The sequence below is a fragment of the Rhipicephalus microplus genome, chromosome 6, assembly GCF_043290135.1.
Source record: "Rhipicephalus microplus isolate Deutch F79 chromosome 6, USDA_Rmic, whole genome shotgun sequence".
Lineage (NCBI taxonomy): Eukaryota > Metazoa > Arthropoda > Arachnida > Ixodida > Ixodidae > Rhipicephalus > Rhipicephalus microplus.
The window spans coordinates 58402901-58427121 of NC_134705.1; the positions used below are offsets into that span (position 1 = coordinate 58402901).

Genomic DNA, 24221 nt, shown 5'->3' on the forward strand with positions numbered 1-24221 from the left:
ATTTGTTGGTGGTTTTCGCCGATGATTACACGCAATGTCATCGCTGCAATCGCGCGGAAGTTGGAATTGCTTATCGGCTGATCTCCGCACTTATCAACATGACAAAAAACCGTTCACGGCACATTGTGGTGCCTGCAAATTCAGCGGCGCAGTGAAATTTATGTTTTAACTGCCTGTACGCTTAAAGCGGGTACGCACTCACAATGTTTAACTGTACTAATGTGAACTAGAAAGAGCGTAAAATCAGATTGCAACCCAATATAGTACACAAGCATGAACCTTCATAGAATAGCTGCACGTAAATTGTACAAACCGAGCCTCAAACTGTAGCAATCGTGGCGGTACAAGTGTTATGGTCCTAGCCCGTTAAAACAAAAGTTTTGGGTTCAATTTCTGGTGTGGTAGTTGCATTTTCATGAAGGCGAAAGGCCAGAGGTCTGTGTATACTTCAATTTAGGTTTACTTTAGAGCACCCAGGGGATCAAGTTTTCAGAGCCTTCTACTAGGAGGGTTCTGGAAAGTTTAAAGAATCACCATAACATGTTTTGGGACATGAAACCTCGAATATTACTATCTTAACCATCAATGGTGCGCACTATATTATGAGAACTTTCATAGGGGATTAGTTGATATGTGTCCTCTTGTTTTTAGACTTTCTTTTTTTGTGCATGTTCACCTGGAAAAATGTGCTCAGTGATTCCTGTCTGCATTAAAGCGACTGTCCTGTTGAGTTATGTATTTTTTATTTGTTGTGCCATGCAGTAGTAGTAGAGTCTGTCCCCACAGTTTCTATTGAAATACCTCAGCGTAATGAAAGTGATTAGGTCAGTTGAACACAGTAGTTAGTGGCTCTATGGGTACATTCTGATGAAAAACAGCCACTCAGGGACACGTCAAATAAAAGGGGCATTCATAACACCACTGCTAATTTTGTAAATTTTAAATGCATGTTAGACCTTCATTGTGCTATGGGCCATTTGCATGACGTTTTCGCAAATCGTTTTACCGATTTTAAGTAAGCACTTTAGGGGTCTGAGCTGTCATGTGCTGTTTTGTGCTGTGATCGTATGCTGTCATCGTCGCTTGGTGTTATGCAGGCAAGACCCATAGCCAGCTGTAGGATATCAGGTGCGCGCTCGCGCCAAGCTGAGTCTTCTTTTTCTTCTTCTTCGAGTGTCTTGATGATGATGATATAAAGTACATACATTACTGCTGTGGCTAAGGAAACGCGACAACACAAACCACGTATGAAAATTTGAACGAACAAGCAAGCGAGAAATAGAAAGAGAGAGAAATTAGGAAAATATAGGGAGAAAAATGGAATTACAAAAAGGTAAGGCCCCGCCGCGGTGGTCTAGTGGCTAAGGTACTCGGCTGCTGACCCGCAGGTCGCGGGTTCAAATCCCGGCTGCGGCGGCTGCATTTCCGATGGAGGCGGAAATGTCGAGGCCCGTGTGCTCAGATTTGGGTGCACGTTAAAGAACCCCAGGTGGTCAAAATTTCCGGAGCCCTCCACTACGGCGTCTCTCATAATCATATGGTGGTTTTGGGACGTTAAACCCCACAAATCAATCAATCAAAAAGGTAAAACAGAAAAATTTTAAATAGATTAAGAGAACAAGAGAGAAGGAAAGAGAAACGAAGCGAACTGCCTAGCTTTGCACTTTCTTCAGGCCAGAGATTTTTCTATAAATACCCTAAAGGAAACTCCGGCGCTAGTGTCTATGGGAGCTGCGATGCACGACGCTTCAGCAAGCATGGTAATGGTGGGTAGTACCTGGATTTGTCTATTCTGCATACTCCTGGCCCCATTTGGCTCTGTGTGGCTTGGAGCTGCCTTGTCACAAAACAAAAATCTGCAAATGTTCAGCATTTGTACTTCACTATATCAACCTTTTAAGCTCATCATTTCAAACCGGGTCACGAAGTTCATAACAGTTCGCTCTTTTATTCGGAACAAAACGAAAACATGGCAAGTATCAAAGCCACAAGTGCATTTGAGCCAAAGCATGAGGAGTAGGCAAATCTCTGTACTACCCATTATTCCCATGGTCCCTGAACAATCGCAGCTCCAAAATCCCCTCTAGTTAATTTTAGGAAACTCTTATGCTTCAGGCTTTGCACCAATAGTGCGAATCTTCCTTAATATTTATTGTGCGATGGCAAACAGATTCACCTGTAGATAAGCAGGAATAAGCAGGAACGAACTCTCTCAGTTCTTAATGTGAAACAAAAAAGTTCACACAAATTACTGCATTTATAGATATAAACGGTCATTTGCTCTTTGTATAGCTTATGTTTAGTGTATGACTCCTCAACTGATGCATGCTGTGCAAAAAGAAACAACAACCATATTTCTTCATTGCTATAGCATGCCTACGCCTTATGGCAGTAGGAATGACTACTGAAAGCTTTTTAACATAGACTAGCCTTTTCAAAAGTTTTTTAGGCCCCTAAGCAGCCGCAAGAAGCTTGGAGTCCTAGTAATTTTGTAAAAGCATTTGTGGAGCCACTGCTCTATTCTTCCTTTTTTCTTATGGCCCATGCCTCCCATCGCTCTGAGTGACATTTATTTATTATACTTTTTGAGGCTTTGAATGCTGCATGCTCAGTTAAGAAAGATCTTTTGTACATGGGCGCTGCAGGGGCCTCCGGTCGGGTCGAGGAGGTTCTCCCCGCAACAATGGCACCAATGGTCCCTGGCATCGGCCCACTTGTCTGAGCGGGCTTGCCATTCTGGAGAGGCCCGGCCTAGACGATGGAGCGTGTCCCTACCAGCGGCCGGCCACCCTGCTCGATGGAGTGGACAGGGGTGCCCTCTACTACAGGACACACTTCCACGGCAAAGGTGGGATCAAAACTTTTGGTGGCTTCACTTCAAAGTGTAGTTTTAGACTCCTTGCACAGACATTCTTCACAGCCGTTAAAACTGCAGTAGTAGAATTTTTCCCCAGTCTTTGAAGCAGAAGACAGTTACATCAAGTGAAACACAGTACAGTAAAATCTCGGTAGAATGAATATTACTTTAGTGAACTTTTCAAACTAACGAACTTTTAACAAATACCACGCCGATTGCTAAAAGTTTCAATAAAAATATTTTACTACTACGTACCTCAGAATATCGAACTTTTTTGAATAACTAGCGCTAATTTAGCTCCGCATTATACAGTCGAGCCCACATATAATGGCCCCACTTAAAACGAACTTTTGCTTAAAACGAACAATGTCCACTTGACCGTGAAAATATACATTTGTTCAATGGCACAAAGTCGCACTTACAACGAACGTCTCCGAGCACCGCTGATCGGTTACAGCGAACGGAGTCAGCGATCTGCCGACTTCCCGGGAAACCAATTTCGACCACCGATCAGACATCGGCGAGGTGCCCCTACATCCTTATTATTAAATACCGACCCTGGCTCTGCGACCCTCTAGTTGCCGCTTTCCCCAACCCATGGAGAAAGGAAAGTTGTTTCCTTCCTCCATGCTCCGACTCTCTTTTGTTACGCACCCCTCCGTCTTGTGTCCCCCCGCTACTCTGAGCACCCGGCATCACCAGACGAGGCCCGTGTTTTCACACTGCCACAGATCTTTCGAAGACCGGTCGGCCATCTACCCTGTTTTTGATCGCTGGTACTGTCGTTGGCGTCGCCGGCCTAGAGTGACCAGACCATTTGCTAATATGGTCGGCCACTGACTGTATCCGATAGTCTGCGTCTAGTGCCTGCGCGTACGCTACCCCGCCGACTCTGATAATTTGCGATTCGTTCCGTGTTAAGGACTTGCTCCCACTCACTTCGCACTCAGCTCAGCACGTCTTCCGTGCACGTGCGGAAGCGCGAAAACGGCTGTTAATTTGCGCGGAAGGAATCGCGAAATATTGAAGTTCGTGAGGCCACGCAAACCTGCCGGCGCAACAGAACAATTTTTTTACTACGGCCGCCGATTCTTCGAACACCGCCGCACGCACTGATGCAGGCGGCTATGCTTTGACTTCTGCGCGCGCAGGCACTCTTTCCAAGTTTTTCGACGTGCGAGTTTCGCGGACCTTTTAAGCAAAACGATAGTTATAGCGCGAGAACAAAACGACGACACAGAGACAAGAAGGACACGAGGGACACGTCTTGTCTCTGTGTCGTCGTTTTGTTCTCGCGCTATAACTATCGTCATGCCATACCAACTAGCCCAAGCTGCCACACTTTTAACTTTCAAGCAAGCTACCCAACCTGCCTCCTTCCCGTATGTTTTGGTTTTCGAAGTCGCTCTCCCACTGCATCCTTCCCTCTCTTTATTGCAACTCTTTGCCCTTCTTTCGCAAGTCTGCTCTCCTCTCTTGTTCACAACCCTTTCGCCTGTCTCCACCGCTTCACGACGCCTGCTACGCTGGCTTGAATTAGTTTCATTTTGCTGACTGGAAACGGGCCCAGATCTGTTCCACGCGTTCTGGCATGTGTGTCGCGTGGTGTGCGTGTGTGGTCATGATGGCCGACGGGAGGACTAGCACGCTTTTTCCTGCTGCTCAACAAAACGTCGAAAGTGTGACCGCTTGGCTTGAGCGTAATCCACGCGTTAGGTTCCGCGTTGCGAAGCGCTTGCTCATAGCTGTTGACCACCTGGCAGACAACTTGCCGCTTCGGGCGTCCCGGTATTCAGCTGTGGAGATTGTGGATATTTCGTGGGCGGCGGTGACAACTACATGCGTGCGAAACTGTTTTCGCGAGGCCCACTTCGTCGACGTCGAACCCGCTGCCAAGCCTGAAGCTTCCGAACTGCAGTGGCAGCGTGTCGACTCCGACCTGGGAGAGCGGGTGGGACATCTGTTACGATTGTTTAATTACGGCCGATGATGAAGCCAACACTGCGGAACCGTGCACGAATTTGGGCATTGTGAATGAAGTACGTGGCGAGAGCGATTTGGAGGAATCGGATTGCAAGAACGACGACACTTTGTAGTCAGTGCCCTATGCAGCTTATGCCACGGGCCTCGGCGAACCAGCACTCTGCCGTTTTAAATGAACTGGAGACTGCCCTTATCGCGTCTGCTCTTTGAAACACGTGCATCACGGACTTTTTGAGGCAAAAAAGTTTGTGTTTTCACTCGCAACTTTTTTTTTTAAAGCTGTGTTTTATTTACTACGAACTTCGGCATACAGCGAACGGATGCTGCGTCACGCTCAGGTTCGTTATAAGCAGGCTCGACTCAATTAACAATGCCTCAGTACTATGAACTCATGTTCTGAAATCTGTCGCGACCAACGGAGCTGTACCCAAGCAGACAACACAGCGAACGTAAGCCTTGATTCTTGGGAAATGCGCAACAGTGTGGAGAGAAAAAAAAAACAAGTGACAACTTTTTTCCTTTTTATTGAAATGCTGACGCTGCAGGGTTACAAGGGCAGAGGCGAGGGGCAAGGTCAGCACGGGAGGGCAGGGTCTGTGAGGCAGAGGGCAGAGTGGGAGTTGCGGAGCAGAAAGCATGGGCAAGGAAAACTTGATACAGCGAGGAAGCAGAAAAGCAAGCGCGAGAAACTTTTTTTAGCTCTTTGTTTTCTAAGGAAGAGGCGATGACAGCCGCGACACTTTGGGTTTTTCTTATCTTTGTCACTTCTACATGTGATCTTGGAGGCCAAAGGGGTATAGGTGTTCTATGAGGAGGCCTTGTCAGTCGTGTTCATCTTTTCTGTGATTACCGTAATTGCTCGAATCTAACGTGCACCTTTTTTCCGGTTAAGCGAGTTCATAAATCGCATGCACGTTAAAATCGAGCGCGAGAACAAATGAATACGGTCATTCTATTGCCATCGGCATTTCCAAAATGGCCGCCCCCTACGTGCTTTGGCATGGCACGTTGGCCATTTCTGCCTATGGATTTCCCAAGTGCGGCACTTCGTACGTGTGCTGAGGAGTTCGTCATCTTGTAGTTCATTAGCATCGACGGCATGGAAGGGCCGGCTCCAAAAACTCGACAAGTGCACCACGATGGCGCTTTTAAAAGAAAAGTCATGGCGTGTGCCAAAACAGACGAAAATCGGGCCGCATCGCGGTCGTTCGGAGTTCCCAAAACGTGCGTGTGGGACTGGCGGAAACAAAAGCAGAAGATTGTCAAAGATTCACGCAAAGGCTTCAGCGGACCACAGCAGGGTCGGTTTCCGCAAATTGAAGAGCTGCTTGCCGAGTATGTGCTTGAGCAGCGAGCGGCACAGCAGCCCGTGACGACAGAACTGCTCTAAGTGCAAGCTATGCAGTTAGCTTTAGAAAAAGGGCTAACGCGGAGCCAGTTCAAAGCGAGCAGGTGCTGGCTAACTAACTTTATGAAGAGGACAAGCTTTTCCCTCCGAAAGCGAACGGGCATGCGCCAAAACTTGCCGGAGGAGTACGAAGAAAAGCTTCACAGTTTTCAGAGGTTCGTCCTAAACTTGCGACACAATAACGGCTACCTGCTTGGGCAAATCGGGAATGCCGATCAGACGCCTCTTTACTTCGACATGCCTGGCACCACAACCGTCGAGAAGGGGGCGAAGCAAGTTGGCATGCTGACATCGGGCCACGGTAAAACAAGAGTGACGGCAATGCTCCGTTGCATGTCAGATAGGCAGAAGCTTCCCCCGTACCTCATATTTAAACGGAAGACGCTCCCGAAAGGAGTCATTTTCCCGAGTAGCGTGATTGTGCGGGCCGAGAAAAATGGGTGTGCGTTGCAATCGATGTCTTACTTTTTTTTTTTTTTTTTTTAGTGGTGAAAACCGAGTGCGTGTTACAATCGAGGGCGCGGTAGAATCGAGTAAATACCGTACTTATCGTGTCCACAAAGCAAGTCGGTGTTCGCGCTGCGGTGCTAATACAGTTATTTCATCTGAGGTTGTGACGAAGAAACGAAATTAGTTTTCGCTAAGAAGAAAGTGGCGATAGTGGATGAGCTGGAGGCCTTCGAGCTGCAAAATTATGCTGCACGCATCATAAAAAATTTAAAAATCAAATTTTTTTAAAGAAACGGGCATTTCTTGGTGTTCACTTGCGCATTTGTTTTTTATCGGAAAAAACAAGTTCAAGGACCCATTGTTGTAAATGTAAGTCAAATTGGTCAGTTGAAAATAAGTATATATGGTTAATTTTCGGGCTTCCATTATAACCACCTTTTGAAATAAGGAACAAATTGCCCTGGTCCCCTGAAGTTTGTTGTACCGAGATTTTACTGTACTTTTCTATCTTTGTTGCAATTGCACCACTTGAGCAAATTTATTATCATAATCAACATGAGTAATGCTGCTTTTAACAATTTATGTACTGTTAAGGCAAATTGAACAGCTCATATGGCACCCTTTTGTTACTTGGAGCTCTACAGAAGGCCGGGGTGATGAACACCTTCTTGTTCGTGCCTATCGGCATCGATACAGGACTATTGACCATTTCAAATTAGAATTTAGATAGCGGGCTATTGGCCATTTCAAATTAGAATTTTTCAGGTTTAAAGTGCACCTGGACAACTACAGTAATCTAGAGGGTAAAAGGAACGCTACTTTTGCTGTTTTGTTTGTCTATCTCGTTTTACAACTGCGCAGTGTTTTTTTTTAGTTATTGTAGTCTGTCAATACAGTTCTCAACTTGACATTGATGTTACATGCTGGAACTTCGTGGACATCATGCACTGCTAGCGATTCCAGTGCATCTGCACACAAATGTTTTTTCACAGAAAGAATAGGTAACCCCCAGAGCAACTTCGTTTTATATACAGTAAAACCTCGATAATTCGAAGCCGGCCGGACTGTCAAAATTCTTTAAATTAAGTGAATTTCAAAATTAACCGAAATGAAGAAAAAAAAAGCAAACAAGCACTACAAGATGAAATCACATAATTTTTTTTTTTTGCAAGAAAAAGGTTATTGTAAATCATCGGTGATAATGGATTGCTTATTGCGGTAGTTCGCCACCCCAAGTGCCATGTTCTCAAATTTGCTCACAATGCTCAGCATTTCACTGTCACCACCGCTGCACTCTACAAAGCTGTGGAAGGTGTTCACGGCATTGGCCAAAGCGCGCGCACGGGCGGGCTCGTTATCGTCGCCATCATCGCCGACTTGCTCACTGTCGGTGACGTCCTCATGCACATAAGCGTATGATGTTTGTACACCTGTCTCAACACTGGAATACTCCACGAAGCTTAGTCCGTCCCCGGAGTCAGTGATCTGGGTGCACATCGAGTCTCCCTCGTCATCTAGGCTGGACGAGCTGCAGTCTTCATCAAGATTTTCGCCACCTTGTTTGTAGAACCCGGCATGTTCAAAACAGCGCTTGATCACCTTTGGCTTCAACTCCTTCCAGGCAAAGGCAATTAAACAAATCGCACCAAGCAGATCGATGTGGTATTGCTTCCCAATGTCGTAGCGAAGCAGAACCCGCTTCACTAGGTGGTGGCAGTAAATCTTTCTCGTTTGCAGGATCACCCCTTGGTCCATCGGCTGTGATACGGCCGTAGTATTTGCCAGGAGGAAGACCATCTTGATGGCTTCCAGGTTTCTGATGTCCCCGTTGGCCGGGCAATTATCTATAACAAAGAGCACTTTCCAGCCTTTGGCGGCGAAATCCCAGTCGAGGAACCACATGTATTCCTCAAATATCGCCACCATCATTCAGGCTTTCTTGTTATGTCTGTACGTGACAACATCCCTCAGAGGAAGGCACCCGTTCTCAAAGCGCCTAGGCTTACCCGATCGGCCGATTACGAGCAGTGGAAGCTTGTCTCTTCCAGACATGTTCGCACCAAAGAAAATAGATATTCTCTCCTTGGGCTGCTTTCTCCCCGAGACAGTGGTGTCCTTGGCAGCAAATGTTTTTGTGGGAAACATCTTGTAGAACAAGGCTGCCTCATCCAAGTTGTAGACATCGTCCTCGCCAAACTTCTCAAGGAGCAGTGTTAGCATACGCATCTGCAAGTCGTCAACGAAGTTCATGTCGGCGCTGCCGCTTTCCCCGCACACGATCAAGTATGTAAGGTTGTTTCGCTCTTTAAATCGGACGAACTGACCATTACTGCACTTGAAACCTTCATGGCCAACGCGCAGTACCAGGTCATCGGCCTTCTCCCTAAGGATGGTGCCGTTCACGGGAAGACTAGCTACGTTTGCGTGCTGCAGCCACTTCATCAAAGCGACCTGAACGTCCGGGTGGGTTGGGTAGCGAATCCTTGATCGCTTTGATGAATGCGTTTTTCCATATCTCTCAAGCAACTTTACTTTGTTCTTCAAAATGGTCGAGAGCGTCGACAGGGGCATCTTGTGCTTTTCGGCGAGTTGGGTCTTCGTGCATGTCGACTTCTCAACCGCCTCAATCAGGGACACCTTCTCCTGCAGCGTCAGCGTCTTGTGCTTTGGCATGGTGAGTCCAAAAAGAAGTTAGGACTTTGCAGGTGACACAAGCAGGCATAGGAGACAAAGTAAACAAGACTAATGGTCGGAAGCATGCGAGCTACGTGAAAAATGTGAAACGGAATGCACGAAAAACGGTAAAACGTAGAAAATCGCGAACGTCGAAAGCACGAAACGGAAAATGCATTTTAACCCGTTTCCGGTACTCCAACTATTATGACCTCCGAGATAAGCTTCACCGGAAGGCTGTTTCACGTTCGTTGCTGCCGGTCAGAATTACGAATTATCCATATAAAACCCCGCGGGCTGTTAAAATAATCCGGTAAAATTTGCATAGGAAAACACGGGACCGCAGAAGTTCTTTGAATTAACCGAAATTTCAAATTATCCGAGTTCAAATTAGCTAGGTTTACTGTATTTCAGTAGCACGGATAGTGAAAGTGTGACATATCAGCCTGGAAATGTACACAAGTTTACCTTTCTTCTCTGAATTGTTTCACCGCTGCCTCATGCTAATCTCAAGGTCTTTGTCCTGTTTTAAAGGTCAAAATTTTTAGGCACCACATTTCAGCATCACTTTAATTTCCAAATTAGCAGTACTATTGTTTTTTTGCGAGAAGACTGCCGGCATGGATGTTCACGTTTCACTACCACCTATTATAAGTTGACACGAAATCAATGTTTGTATTTAGCTTGCTATAACTTATGATTCCCCGTATCGGTGTTCATTGCTAGGAGGGTAAACTTTAATAGATATGATGTACATGTAACATATATGTCACAAAGAGTAATGAAGGGAAGGTCTCATACAGAACCTCTGTACTAGTCCTCGTAAAGGTGAATCATTTTTTTGTTTAGTGTTTTTATTCCCGCATAATTGTATATGGAGGCTGTTTGGAGGCAATTTGAATAAAAGAAGTGCATTATAGAGTGATATTTTTTATGAAATCTGTACAAAACATATTTGATACCAATCGTACCCAGTGCAAGCAGTAATTGTTGCACTTTGTTTTTGCAGGATAAATTAGTAGCTAGTTGGATACTAAGTCTTTTTATAAGTGCTCCAGAAGCAATATTTTGTACAAGTTCATTGGTTCTCTCTTGTGGCCAATTGTTGATGTGCAGGTCATCAGAACTGGTTTGGCATTGACGAACGACTAGGACCAGTCGCAGTTAGTCTCCGCAAGGACCGTCTTGATGTGCCAAACTCTGCGAGACCGTCCCCCGGTGGAGCACCTCAGACACTGTATAGGATCATCGTCCGAACGAGTGAGGCAAGTATTGTGCATACAATTTCAATGGTACATTTTGCTGGGTGCCACAGCACTTGTATCGCATTGTAACATCGGTAAGCCCGCTCTCAATTTCAGCTAGACAACGCCTCTTTCAGCTGCTCGTCCCGTATGTCATATATTGTGCTGTAAATAGACAAAGTGCTGCATAACTAGAACACATTTTCAACGCGTTACAAGGTCATAGTGAGAGCGCCTCGTGGTGCTCGGTGTAGGCGTGTAAAACAGCCAGCCAAATGTACTCAAAGTGCTCACTTTCGACTTAAAAGTGATCAGTTGAATGTACCATGAATATAAGCTCTTCAAATACTTCATGCATATTTCGTGCATATTTTTGGATTATGAATGTTTCATAAAGGTGTAGACAACATAACTCGCAAAAAAGCTTTAAAGGCGTTAAGTATGAAGGCAGATAAGAAGAGTGCTGGAGAAGCATCTAGAAAAGAAATTGTAATGGTGCCTACACAGTCTTCTACTGGCAATGGAAGATAGCATTTATGTCTATGGGCATCATTTGAAGCAGGTGAATTGTGGTGCGGGTGAACCCCTTCATAAAAGACATGCACCTGGGAGTAGTTCTTGTTCCTGATATGAGGTGTCCTTATAAGCAGGATAACACATCCTCATTTTCTAATCAATGCCTGTTTTATTGTTAGGCCCAGTGGTGTCTCTTATAACCAGTTGTCTCTCACATCAATCTTCCTTATAAAAGGGTTAAACTGCACTCAATGAAGACACAACCTGCATGCAGTCAGCTATACTTAATATACAGGCTCGTGGTCTAATGGAAGCATGCTTATTCTAATGTTCTTGTTTGCGAAGCTCTTTTGATTGACATTCATCTAAAGAGCATTGTGCTTCTAGCTGTATGTCATTGTTTGATATTTCACTCGCGTTGAAGCTCTTGAAAGCACTCTTAAAAAAAAAAAACCTGTGCCGGGCACTCAAAATCGCGTTGCAGGTGTTTTTATTTGTGTCTTTATTTATTACAGTATTCTTTTGGCCCAAAAAATGTCCGGAATCATCGCTTTCTTGTGTGAGGCTTGTGACAGGCACTTGTTCTGTCACATCATAGGGTCAGATAAAGGTTGTGCTTGGTTCTCCATATGCTGCTATGCTATCTCGGTTTCGAACTGGTCAAAATGAGCATCGCTTTGTTGCAGTGTATAGACATGTAGTTATGTAGGGGAGCGATTTGCCCGTAGCATTGGTGCGCAAGTTTTCGCAGCAATGAAATATCAGAGTTACACATGCACCAAGGTTAAAACGGCTGCGCCATTTACGCAATCAGGCGCCAAACTTGTTCACCTGCGTCTTCCCGCGTCGAACTACCACTGTATGCGTCATACTTGTTTATCAGCGTCATTCTAGCTGTATCAGCGCCATACTCGTTTATCAGCGCCCGAATTTAGCTGTAAGATGCGACAGCCATCAAGCCCCATGCCCGAAAACATGGCTGAAACATCGTGTTTTCGATTTCTTTGAAACTGTTATAGTTTCGGTTTCATCAGGGCTGTGATTGTGCAAGCACCAGCTGTGAGCTTCAAATTTGACGACGTGGTCACGATCGCTGCAGCGAGCGTGCTAACTCGGCAGGCATCACCGCGAATTGGCTTGTGAGTCCTCAAAGCGAAGAGACTGTGAAAAGAGCATCTCTCTTTGGTGCAGCCGTATTTTCTTATACCAGCGTTTTGTGTAGTTACGAAGTATCGGATCCGAAAAAAAAGTTAATTTCCAGCCTTACTTCGTAATAACATGACAATTTGTTGCTATTGCATTCATTGCTTGGTCGTTGCAGTGAAAGAAACTGTAGTTTGTTTTTGTAGCTTGATGGCAGCATTCAAAAAAAAAGAAAAGATGACGGTAACAGTGCTCAAACAAAAGCGGGAGTGGTGTCCGGTTCCGGGAACAACCTATAGCAAAGACAGGTGCACAGAACTGTATATCGAGCACACGCACGTGTTCTGGTGAATTTCGTCGCTGTGCTTGGCTACGCGGCGCTTCTCGGCTCGGCAATTGACTCTTATGTGTTTAAATTTAACAAATGGGTGGCTGTAATTAGCTAAAAAGAAAGGTCAGTTTGATTTCAAGGGCAAAGCAAATTTCCAACCTCACATAACTCTACAAAACGCTGGTGTAAGGATACGGCCTCGCCAGGGTGAGCAACACTTTTCGCACAGTCTCGTTGCAATGAGAGCGCAGCACGTAAAAGTGCATGCACGCTGCCCTCTGATTGCTGACGGCTTCTAAGCTAGTGCGTGCACCAGTGATCGTCGCTCCAGTAGGGTTAGCTGCGTCCTTGGAAGCAACAGTTGTTGCTCAAGCGACACACTCCCCCTCCTCGCATCTTTTCATGCTCGTTCAACCAGGCGAGGTGTTCCTCCTCTTCTACGGCACGCCTCCCAAGTGGGGTGATGTTATCGCATACGCCTTTTGAGTGGCATAGAAGGGCGGGCTCATTGAAACTTTGTTTCAGCAGTGTCCGTCGACCCCATACTCACACTGTTACTCGCTGGTAGAATGTACAACCACAGAGGTATGCTGTTTACCAACTGGGATTTTGTGAGGAACATGATGGCAACGGTGACGGCAAAAAGCCATTGAGAGTGATTGCTATCGTTAATAATAAGGCTGCTGCACAATTTTTCATAGCATTCACAAAATGCTACATTGAACCAATGTTGCTTTACAAGTACACTCAAACCTCGATATAACGAATCTGGATATAACAAAATATTGGTTATAACGAAGTAAAGAAAAAGTAGTCTCGCGAAAGATTTAGTGTTAAGAATAAACCTTTATAGTGAATTTTCGGATTCAACGAACTTATTGTGTAAGATGCAAATTTGTTCTACTGAGGTTCAAGATTACTGTGTAATGTGCTACATCTGCTCTGAATGTTCTCTGACTGCTCCAAACTTCCTCAATAAGGTCCGTCTGGCTGCTACAAGCCTGCTCCAAAATGTCTTTCTGGATGATCCAAGCCTGCTACAAAAGCCACATTTGCCTGCTCCCAGGACTGCTTCCTAACCCATGTACCCTCTTCCACCCCTTATGCACTGCAATTTTCATTAAACGTTCCTTTATCACTATTTTTTTTTTTCACTTTTTTCTTTGTAAGTCTGACATCAGAAGGGATTTGGGTCAAAAAGGCAAGGCTATGAACTTTTGCACCAGGCCATGGTGGCAACTGCGCACCACTGCGGTGGCCTTGTGGCTCAGTTAGCTGCTGACCCTCAGGTTGCGAGATCAAATCCTGGCTGCAGTTGCTGCCTTTTCGATGGAGGCGAAAATGCTGTAGGCTCGTGTGCTCAAATTTGGGTGCACGTTAAAGAACCCCAAGTGGTCAAAATTTACGGAGCCCGCCACTGCAGCGTCTCTCACAATCGTATGGTTGTTTTGGGACGATAAACTCCACGTATCAATCAATCAATCAATTATGGTGGCAACTGAGTAGGCTATAGATGTCTCCATACATTCCGATTTTTGCGGGACTTCAATCACTTTCTCACAGTCTTCACTGATTAAATTACTTTGTAAATCAATCTGTCATCAGTTGTCAATCTTTTTTTACTGCTGCTTTACTTTTTGAATAGTTTCCCAGCTTGGTGACATTGCATGATTGCTGTACTATGTTACAATACAGTTGAGCCCCTTTATAAGAGACATGCACCGCGGAGCAGTTATTGTCTCTTATATGAGGTGTATCTCATAAGCAGGATACCACGTATGCACTTTCTTAATAACCTCCATTTTAATGTAGGCACACTGATTTGGGTGCACGTTAAAGAACCCCAGGCGGTCAAAATTTCCAAAGTCCTCCACTACGGCGTCTCTTAAAATCATATATTGGTTTTGGGATGGTTAAACCCCACATATCCATAAATAATGTAGGTACACTAGTGTCTCTTATATACATTTGTCTATTACATCAGTGCCTCTCTTAAAGGGGTTCGACTGTATAACTAACTAATATTCCAGTGTTAGCACTTTCCTTTTATGGGAGTTGATGTATGTGATTTCGTCTGGGACTAATGCTGAGGCTCTCGCTTGCACTTGGCAAGTAGGTGTCTTGGTATTTGATTTCTTGATCTGTTAGTCAGTCTTTTATTTTTGAATCTAGCTATATGTAATGTTCAAAGTATGCTTTATTAAAGTGAGACTCATTCGCTGCTTTGTTTAATTAGTGTGTCCTCATTAATTGTGCTCCCTTCTTCCAGCTGGCTGTGCTGCGTTGCAGCTTGGCGGAAGAGTCTCTGGGCGGCTCGGTGAGCAACGGCCGATTGAGTGGCAGCGGCAGTGGAGCCAACTCCCTGCCCGTCCGCGAGCTGCTGGAGTTGGCCGCACCCGAGCTGCAGACAACCTGCCTGCGACTGGCCGTGCCTGGACCGGCGACTGAGCAACAACTGCTCAAGCTCGATGAACAAGGGGTCAGTGGGCAACATCCGAAAAGACAGCTGTAATGAAATTGGGTTCAGTTGAAGCATTCTGGACAGATATGCAGGCTACTAATACAGTTGAACCCACTTACAAGAGTATTCAGGCGCCACTGATTGTTATAACTGATAATTGCTATGAACGAGTTACATGGGAAAAAGCTATATGAAAGGATGGCAGCCTGTTGTGATGTCTTATTGAGAGGGATACGCGAACAGACATCAGTGAGCACAATGACAAAGCAGCTGATTTCACAGACACGTTTGAAAATTGGACGCTTTCAAAGGACCGCATCAAGCTTCATAGAGCCAATTTACAACAATGTTTGAAAGTTTCGGACGCTGAAACTTTTCAAAGTTTCAAATTCGTAACCTGATTGCCCGTTTTAATGGAAGCCTCTGCCACTACCCTGCCTTAGCATATTTAAGGGTATCTTTGCCGCAGTTCCGCAATGCTATGTGGCAAAGCATACCGTAAGTCCAAGGGGGCGCTGAGGCAGGTTAGTTGCAGGCTAGGATACAGCAACTAGAATTTTTCTGTAGATAGGAATTTGCTCTAAAAAACACACACGAAGAAAGAGAGCACAGTCAAGCGCAGACTAACAACTGAAGTTTTATCATTCCCTTGTGTCTTTTCGAGGATTTCTCGTTGCATTACCTTTCGGCACGGACAACTCACAAGCAGAAGCCATTGCTATAAGCGAAAACGCGACATGCGGGCATTGTGATAAGCAGGTTGTTTCACCACAGTATACACATTAAGGTTCGACGGTGTCTGCCTCGGATCAGTGGCTGCTGACCTGATGGTCACGAGTTCCACCTCGACCACGGCGGTCACATTTCGATAAAGGTGTATTGGTAGGGGCCCGTGTACTGTGCGATGTCCGTGACTTATATTAAAATATTTAATCGGTAACTGTAGTTTTATCATTTCTTTGCATTTCTCACTCACCAACCTTTCGTACAGTTTTTATGCTTCATAACCATGGTTAATTTACCCCAAGTGAAATGTGTAATCAAATTTGCACTAGGTTGTTTATTGTAAATAAACAGGGCAAATTATTGTTATACAATGCACGGATTACCATTAGCAAGTACTTTATGGGGGGAACTTTACCAAATTGCTGAGTGCTTTCTATAGCGTTATGTGTCTCACTGTATTTTTGTGAGTTTTCGCTAATCTTGTGCGCAACTTCTGTTGCAGCTGATGAAATCGTACAAGGTGGGGGTCATGTACTGTAGGGCGGGACAGGCCACGGAAGAAGAGATGTACAACAACGGTACGTAACGATCATGACTAACTAGAGCAATAGAGCAGCATCACATATTCATCTAATCTTGAAATTGTCTTGCTGTTTTTATGCATTAGCTCATTTTAAGATTCTACAAATACAGCATCAAGTGTTACGGGTGATATGAAATTAAGGTAAGTAAAGCACACACGGGCTATGAATGCCACTGTGTGCTCATTGGCCCCTGTGTGCTGTATTTTCATGAGCCAATGAACTTCATTACACCAGCATCTTGGCCATGAAGGTTGTTCTGGCACCAGTTTACTATCTGAGGCCAACTGGAGACATGTTTTTCTTCAGTAGCCTGACTTCAGGATTCCTACATATTCCCTACCCCTATCTCTCTGTCCATTGGCTAGTTCGCCAGTTCCTGGGCAGACCAGTATGGAGGGAATGCTTTCCTGCCCCCCTTTAAGTGGTGTGTCTGTGCTCACCCACAGTAAATAGTACAGCTAGTTTCTAAAGCTGCCTTTGCGTACCTTCTGTTTAGATCATAGCACTTGTTGTAGTAGGTAGGCTTGTGTGAATAGTGACATTTAGGTACGAAGGGAATCGTGACTTTGGTTGAATAATTTTGAATCGAATTTAAATAGTATCTATAAAATATTACAAAGAAAATGGGCATATTTTTTATAACCTAACAAACCTGCACAGTATTTTTTTAAAGATTGAGACAAGGCCTGTGCAACTCCCATTTTTTGGTTCAAACAACTTTGAATAGTAGCAGCAATTGATTTCCTGTGGAATGCAAACAGTAACCTGCAAGTTATGTTCATTTTAAAATTTACTACACTTAGAACATATAAGCCATTATAACAAGCTTTCAAACTCTAAAAATGATCAATCAATGTGATGGTGTGCTGTTCATTTAACCTTCATGTAAGGCTTCGTGGCAGTGCAGATTTTGTCTGCAAAGGTGCTTTCACAGCTTTGCACACCTTCACTGCAGTGAAACCATTATTACAGTAAGTTACATGCAGATCAATGTATACCCATTCATTCATTTGAAATACTTTGAAATCATTGACAATTTCAATTCGAGTCAAAGTGAATTTGAATACTGTAATATTTGTCCGAATATTTGAAGCATTTGAATATTTGCACAAGCCTAGTAGCAGGTGTCATCATGTAAGCCACATGGTCAAAAAAGGAGTCGATAAAGAAGTAGGAACAAAATGATGGTGATGATGCTTTTCTTCAAATAACTAAAACCAAACTGTGATGCTCAAAATCACAACCATTATAAGGACTCTTTTTGCCCCACAGTTATCTAGTCGTTATAGCTCTCAACTGCTGACCCAAAGGTCATGGAATCAAATCCCAGCCGCGGGGACTGCATTTTCGTCGGAGACTAAAATGTTCACGGTCCATGTATTTATATTTAGGTGAACATTAGAGAACCCCAGGTAGTTCAAGGTCCATGTATTTACATTTAGGTGAACATTAGAGAACCCCAGGTAGTAGATATTTCTGGAGCCTTCTGCAACGGTGTCTCTCATGATCATATTTGGGCTCTGAAACGTTAAAGCCCAAATACAGGGGTGCAACAACTGTGCCAATTGAGCCAATTTGATACAATCCTCAATTGTAGCGCTGAGCTGCGCCAAAATGTTAAAATTTGTTGAAATCACGCCACGCTGTGCCAAAATGCCTGATCAGCCAGGTGAGAAAAGGAGCAACGACACTTTGGCCAACTGCAGTTTGCGTCATCAATGAAATAAAGCCCTCAAACTCTAACCCTAAACCATATGTGAGATAATACTTGTTAGGTGAGCTTACTCGCGACATGCAATTGACCAGATCAAGTAACAATGCCGCGCACCCATTGGTCCTCTGACTGCCGCGGATAACGGGATAACGGATGGTGGGATAATGGGACTTTAAGACAAAGTGCGTTGCTGTAGCCACCAAGGCTTCGCTGGAACTATAAATTTTCTAGTCTGCAAACGCGGTTATAGCATGTGAGGAACTAAAGCTAAAAGCATATGCCGCTTTTCTGCGTGCGAACAAGCTCGACGTGCTGCGAACACTGGTGTTGCTAGCAATCAGGTTGGCTGTCGTAGCAGTGGCACATAAAACAATGCTGTCTTGAAGTTCCATCGTGTCGGTCACGGTTGTGGCAATAGACAGCCGTTGCCATCGCTGGGCCAATAGGTGCACGCCGTTGTTACTTTCAAGCGATCCGAAAAGGCACCTAACCCCACCATGAAAGAAAAAAAAAAGAAAAAAAAGGGGAGGGTGCATGTGGCAGTTCAAAAATTTCCAGGCCTTGTTCTAATTCGTGCAGAACGTTGCACAAGCCGCATTTCCCTCTGTACGCCGGTGTCATGCAGAAAAGTGTATGAAGGTTTTGGAAGGGGATGTTAGCGCTAGTCATGGGACGCAGCACATTTTGTTTAATTACTCATGCATGTATACGCCGCATAATTCTGAGTAGCATTATGAGCACTGATGTCTAAAAAAATTACTAGCAATCATTTGGAGCAGTGTATGACATTTCTGCATCTCTGAAACAAAAAAGAAACAAGATTTTGTGCCGGTTTTTCTTTTTTCACCACCCTACTCCTTTGTTTTACGAATCTCCCAAATTTCAAGTTCACGAGCTTGGCAGATCTACACTTTAATTCGCAGAATCTGTCAAAGGATTTGACAGGTGTAGCAAATGCTCATGTGGACTTTATCATTGTTTGCTTAGTGGGGCGGTTCAAAATACTACTTTTATTGAAACAGCAGTGCTCATGTTCACACATTTGTAATTTGGTGCTCCAAAAGTAACATTTTGCAGCTCCGAAACTTACTCCAAATTTTATTCTTATTGTTGCACCCCTGCAGATCCAGTCGATGTCCGATTTTTCGGACGCCTGAAATTCCAGACAAGCCTGATTTCCCATACTCATCTGTGGCACTGTCAACTTCACTATAGAATAAATGTATTAAAAAGTTCAAAATTCCGGACATTTATAGCTTTTGCCATCCGATTTTCCAGACTTTTTACCGATAACCGCAGACTCGAAGTCACTATCGACGCTGCCATTTTGGTTGCTTTTGGACTGTTCAACCCACCGCGCCGCGGCTGCCGCACTCTTGAAACCCAAAATGCCACGGTCCAGCTCACGCCAGTCTGTTGCCAGCCGTAGCCTCTGGCTGTAGCTTAGGCCACAGCCTTAGGCCGCATGGTGCTGTGCAATGGCAAAAACTATGCTTTTGACCTTTGATCTGCCGTCGGCATGCTTGCAGACTCGTAGAAAGCGTTTTCGCCACGCAAGACGGCCGTCTCGCTCGGAGTGGACACGTGTGTGATGAACTTCCACCCGTGGACGTTGCCTTCGACTATCTGCACGTTACCGGTATTTCGATTACAGCCGGGATAACCCATGAGGGCTTCACCAATTCTGAAACAAACCTCAAGCTGTGTTTGAATTAACTAATGATGAAATCATTCGCAAAGTTACGGAAGATTTCGACGACTCCGACAGTGAGATCAAAGAGGCAGCGCTACACAGCCAGTGAGCTCGAAGTTGACACAAACACTGACGCTGAAATGACGTTAACTGAAATTGAGACAGACATCATCGTGAGTAAGTAGAACGCCAAGCAAACGAAAATAAATGACATTTTGCGCCTAAGTGTTTACAAGTGCGGTAGTGCTGGCCACATCGTATTTCCTTTATCTTTTTTTTTTTTTTGCCCATTTCATAGCCACATAAACCTTGCATTTGCTGAATTGCAATAAGAACCCTGTACTTTTGTCGGGACTCTCTCTCTGTCAGCGAAAAATACCTGTTAGAAAGTGTGTGTTTTAGGGGCGAAGCTCCTTATGGCGTGGCTTGGGCGTCCCTCGTATGTAACCACCAGTGGCACATACCCGAAATAGGTATAACACTTGACCTCCAAGGTGGTGCCAGTGAGAGATTTCTTCTGTGCGTTGTTTAACAATAAAAAATAGTGCTCAATGTACATGCCAATGGCTGCTAATGGGGAATGAGAGACATGAGCATTCGGCTTTTAGTCAACGCGCACGCTGCGATCCCCATTAGCAGCCATTAGCATGTACATTGAGCACTATCGGACAAGAAAGGGATGCTACATTATACTCGCTGGGTGTAACCTCCTTAGCTTTAGAAAGGTTTAGCGAGCGTTGAGCCGCAGTGCCATGAATACAATGAACTTGTATATACCATGAATGAACTCAAGGTGGTTAAAAATGAGAAGTAGATACGAAGCGCAAGCCGTAAGAAAGTAAAAGCCGAATTCTCCTGTCTCTCATTTCTCATTAGCAGCCATTGGCATGTAAATTGAGCCCTATCTGACAGGGAAAGGTTGCTACGTTATACTCGCTGGGCGTAACCTCCTTGGTTTTCGAAAGGTTTAGCGAGCGTTTGGTCGCAGTGCCATGAATACAGTGAACTAGAATATACCATGAACTCGAGGTGGTTAAAGGTGGGAAGTGGACCCAAAGCGCAGGCCGTAAGAAAGTGTGCGTGTGCCACCTCTCGTTTAGTCCTTGGAATGTCCGCTGGATGGCGGTGCTTCTATATGGGGAATATATGATAAAAAGATGCGAGATGGTGGGACTTGGAGTGTTGAATAGATGAACGGACGCAGGGGCGGATGCATGAAAGAACGCAGGGACGGGCGCACAAACAGACGCATGGACGGTCACACAGACGGACGCATGGACGGACGAATGCTTCGCCCCACTCTCCATCATTCACTCCGTGGATATGCTGCCATTTTTTTTTTTTTTTTGCTTGCATTTCTTTCCGGACTGCCCGATTTTCTAGACGTTTCCACTGTCCCTTGTGGGTCTGGGAAACGGATTTCGGCTGTATTATTAATATTATGAGGGTTCTTTGTACCGAAAGTCATCGTTATCATCATTACAGCTTCGCTGTCAGGCGGCTCTCAAGGCATAGAAATGATTCAATCTTTTTATTTGGGGAGGGGGGGAGGCACTGTGTTGGCGCTAGACTATGGACATTAACTCGGCATTGTATTATATAGTGATTCTCAATGAGTACAATGAAGACATCGGCATTGTAATGCATCCTTGTTCACGATACATTTAAGACTGTATTACCAAGGTGTCTGTGGAGATGGGGAACGTGCTGCTGAAACACAGTTTCAAACATATGGCATAATGCAAATCATTGGTGCAATTTTATACGTGTTCTGAATCCGGACAGAGACTTTCCATTCCATCGAGTTGATCATGATTGGCACATTTGAGCCGGGGGGAATGCCGTGACGTTTTATGTCATGTGAGCCAAATTCGGACGGAGGCGTTCCGCTCCATTGAGTCTCACATGATTGGCTCATTTGAGCCATGATGAATGCCGCGACATTCTGCGTCACGTGAGTCAATGTGCCGTGTGTCTATTTTTGTCCGTTACTGCGACGGAGGTGAAAGAACGCTTGGAGAGACTGTCCAAAATGAGACGGATGGATCGAAATGGCTGCGAGGCAGCATGGATTGGATTGAAATGTAAGTGCTTCGCGCCTTTCAGTATCCGGGTACATTTAGAACATAGTGTCGGAGCAGGCCTCATGCACTTACGCTGTGACTCAATCCCCCCTTCGTTGTCATAGCCAATCGTCTGTCTGTCCGTGTCCGTTGTGGTAGACAAACAGAGGGAGGAGCAGACAGATGGACAGACAAGCGAACAGACAAACGGATGGACAGACAGATGCAGGACGGATGGAGGATTCAGGGTTTATTGATGAAACACTTTCAAGCTCCGCCCCACTCATCATCATTCACTCCGTGGTGTTACGAGCATGCTGCGTCTCTTGCGGAGTCACTGAGTGTGTCCATCACAGACACTGGGCCCGTCCTTCGCAGGTCGAAGACACGAGGCGCTTCCAATAAACACGCTGGTCGCGTCTTTTCGCACAAGGCACATCCCACAGGGACACTGGCCGCGTCAAATTTCAATTGCGCTCACTTGAAACGTGCCAAGCCGACGTCAAAATTGTGATGCAGGCCTCCATTTCCCACACTGGCTGTTCGCTTTCTCTCATCCTCGCGACCGATGCGGACCACCCACTTTCTGACGTAACGAATAGAACGCCTCCATCCGGATTTTCGAACGCGGATAAAATTGCACCGCAGTTGTCAAGGAGAAGTGCACACACCACATTTCAGTGAACACTTCTGTCTGTTTCTGCCCCGTGTGTCTGATGATGATGCTGGCTCCACCACACCATCCAAGTCTCAGCCTTGAGGTTTCTGACTCTGCCAGACAGTCCTTACAAGTTGAACTACATGTATATATCTGTTGTTTGTTGCAGAAACTGCGGGTCCGGCCTTTGAAGAGTTCCTCGAGATGCTGGGTCACAAAGTTCGGCTCAAGGGCTTCCAGAACTATCGGGCGGGCCTCGACAACAAGAGTGAGCGCTTGCGAGACGTCAGAACTGTGGGCGTACTTTAGCAGGGCCACAGGGACAACAGTAGTGTTGCTTGGACCTAGTTTGTTAGTATTGAGAAATCGTGTGACTGAGAGGGTGCATTTCCTAAGATGGGTGTTTTCTGTAGGAGTGTCAGCGTGACAGGTCAATGAATGAGTGCAATGACAGCAAAAATAGTACCAATAGGATCTTCACTGGGAGCTTTAACGTAACTTTAGGACCATGCCTTCAGTTGGGTAGAAACCTTACCTAAATTCTGACCATAATAAACCAATTGTCTTAAGCAGCATTGTTTATTGTGCAGATGTCCTTTTTTCTTTCTTTATGGTTTTGGGTTTTTTTTTATACTTCAACTCAAGTCTTAATCAAGCTTTCTTCTCTTTTATTATTATTCATTTATTTAAGCTGCTCTTATGCTGCAACTGTAGCAAAGAAGATAGTGATTCTTCACAGGGTGTCAGGGTTGAGTGAACGGTTGTAGTGCAACATTTCGCTTTTTTCTGTCATTTGATCTGACACTGATACGAGGAATGTTGGTCTGTTTTTCTTTTATCCTTTTGTAGCGGACACCACCGGCCTGTACTCGGTGTACTCAACCTATGAGGACTGTGAGATCATGTTTCATGTTTCCACCATGCTTCCATACACACCCAGCAACAAGCAGCAGGTCAGTGGCCGTGCCTGTTACTATGCTCGTATTCTGGCACTGTTAAAGGGGCACTAAAGAGCAAAACGATTTTTTGTGCATTAGTAAGTTATGATTTCACTCTCTCGAAAACACCACTTCTACTGCAAGATGGCACTTGGTAAACCAGAAAACGCGTAGAAAAAAAATATGAGTACCGACACCACCTTGGGATTCCCGCACTAAGCACTGTGAATAAGAAATTTTGAAGGTGTCTACTGGGTCCTAAATAGCTTCTACTCGATATAAATTAAAGTCATTGTCATCTGTCTGTGCCACAGACCTAGCATACGAAGTTACAAAAAGTTTCATCGTGCCAATGTCACGAAAATACATTTGAAATGTTTTACGTTGCAGGGAAATGTAGGCGCGAAATTAAAAAATGCATTAGTAAGTTATGATTTCACTCTCTCGAAAACACCACTTCTACTGCAAGATGGCTCTTGGTAAACCAGAAAACGCGTGGAAAAAAAATATGAGTACCGACACCACCTTGGGATTCCCGCACTAAGCACTGTGAATAAGAAATTTTGAAGGTGTCTACTGGGTCCTAAATAGCTTCTACTCGATATAAATTAAAGTCATTGTCATCTGTCTGTGCCATAGACCTAGCATACGAAGTTACAAAAAATTTCATCGAGACAATGTCACGAAAATACATTTGAAATGTTTTACGTTGCAGGGAAATGTAGGCGTGAAATTAAAAAATGAAACTGCAACCTTGATTTTCTCCACTGATAAGGAAC

General features: G+C 44.8%; 1 protein-coding gene and 1 long non-coding RNA gene across 4 annotated transcripts in view; one reads left to right on the forward strand and one right to left on the reverse strand.

Moving 5' to 3' along the window:
- LOC119167637 (signal-induced proliferation-associated 1-like protein 2) overlaps window positions 1–24221 on the forward strand; it is a 186533-nt gene that overhangs the window by 43227 nt on the left and 119085 nt on the right. For all 3 annotated transcript variants that reach the window (XM_037419144.2, XM_075865990.1, XM_075865991.1), the window contains exons 4-9: window positions 2646–2848; window positions 10488–10636; window positions 14875–15084; window positions 16295–16370; window positions 22674–22772; window positions 23354–23457. In XM_037419144.2, coding sequence (XP_037275041.2) covers window positions 2646–2848; window positions 10488–10636; window positions 14875–15084; window positions 16295–16370; window positions 22674–22772; window positions 23354–23457 — 841 coding nt within the window. The remainder of the gene's footprint in view (window positions 1–2645; window positions 2849–10487; window positions 10637–14874; window positions 15085–16294; window positions 16371–22673; window positions 22773–23353; window positions 23458–24221) is intronic.
- Window positions 14976–24221, reverse strand: part of LOC142765267 (uncharacterized) — a 52025-nt gene continuing 42779 nt past the window's right edge. The window contains exon 3 of the long non-coding RNA XR_012884128.1: window positions 14976–15111. This is a non-coding gene — a long non-coding RNA (uncharacterized LOC142765267). The remainder of the gene's footprint in view (window positions 15112–24221) is intronic.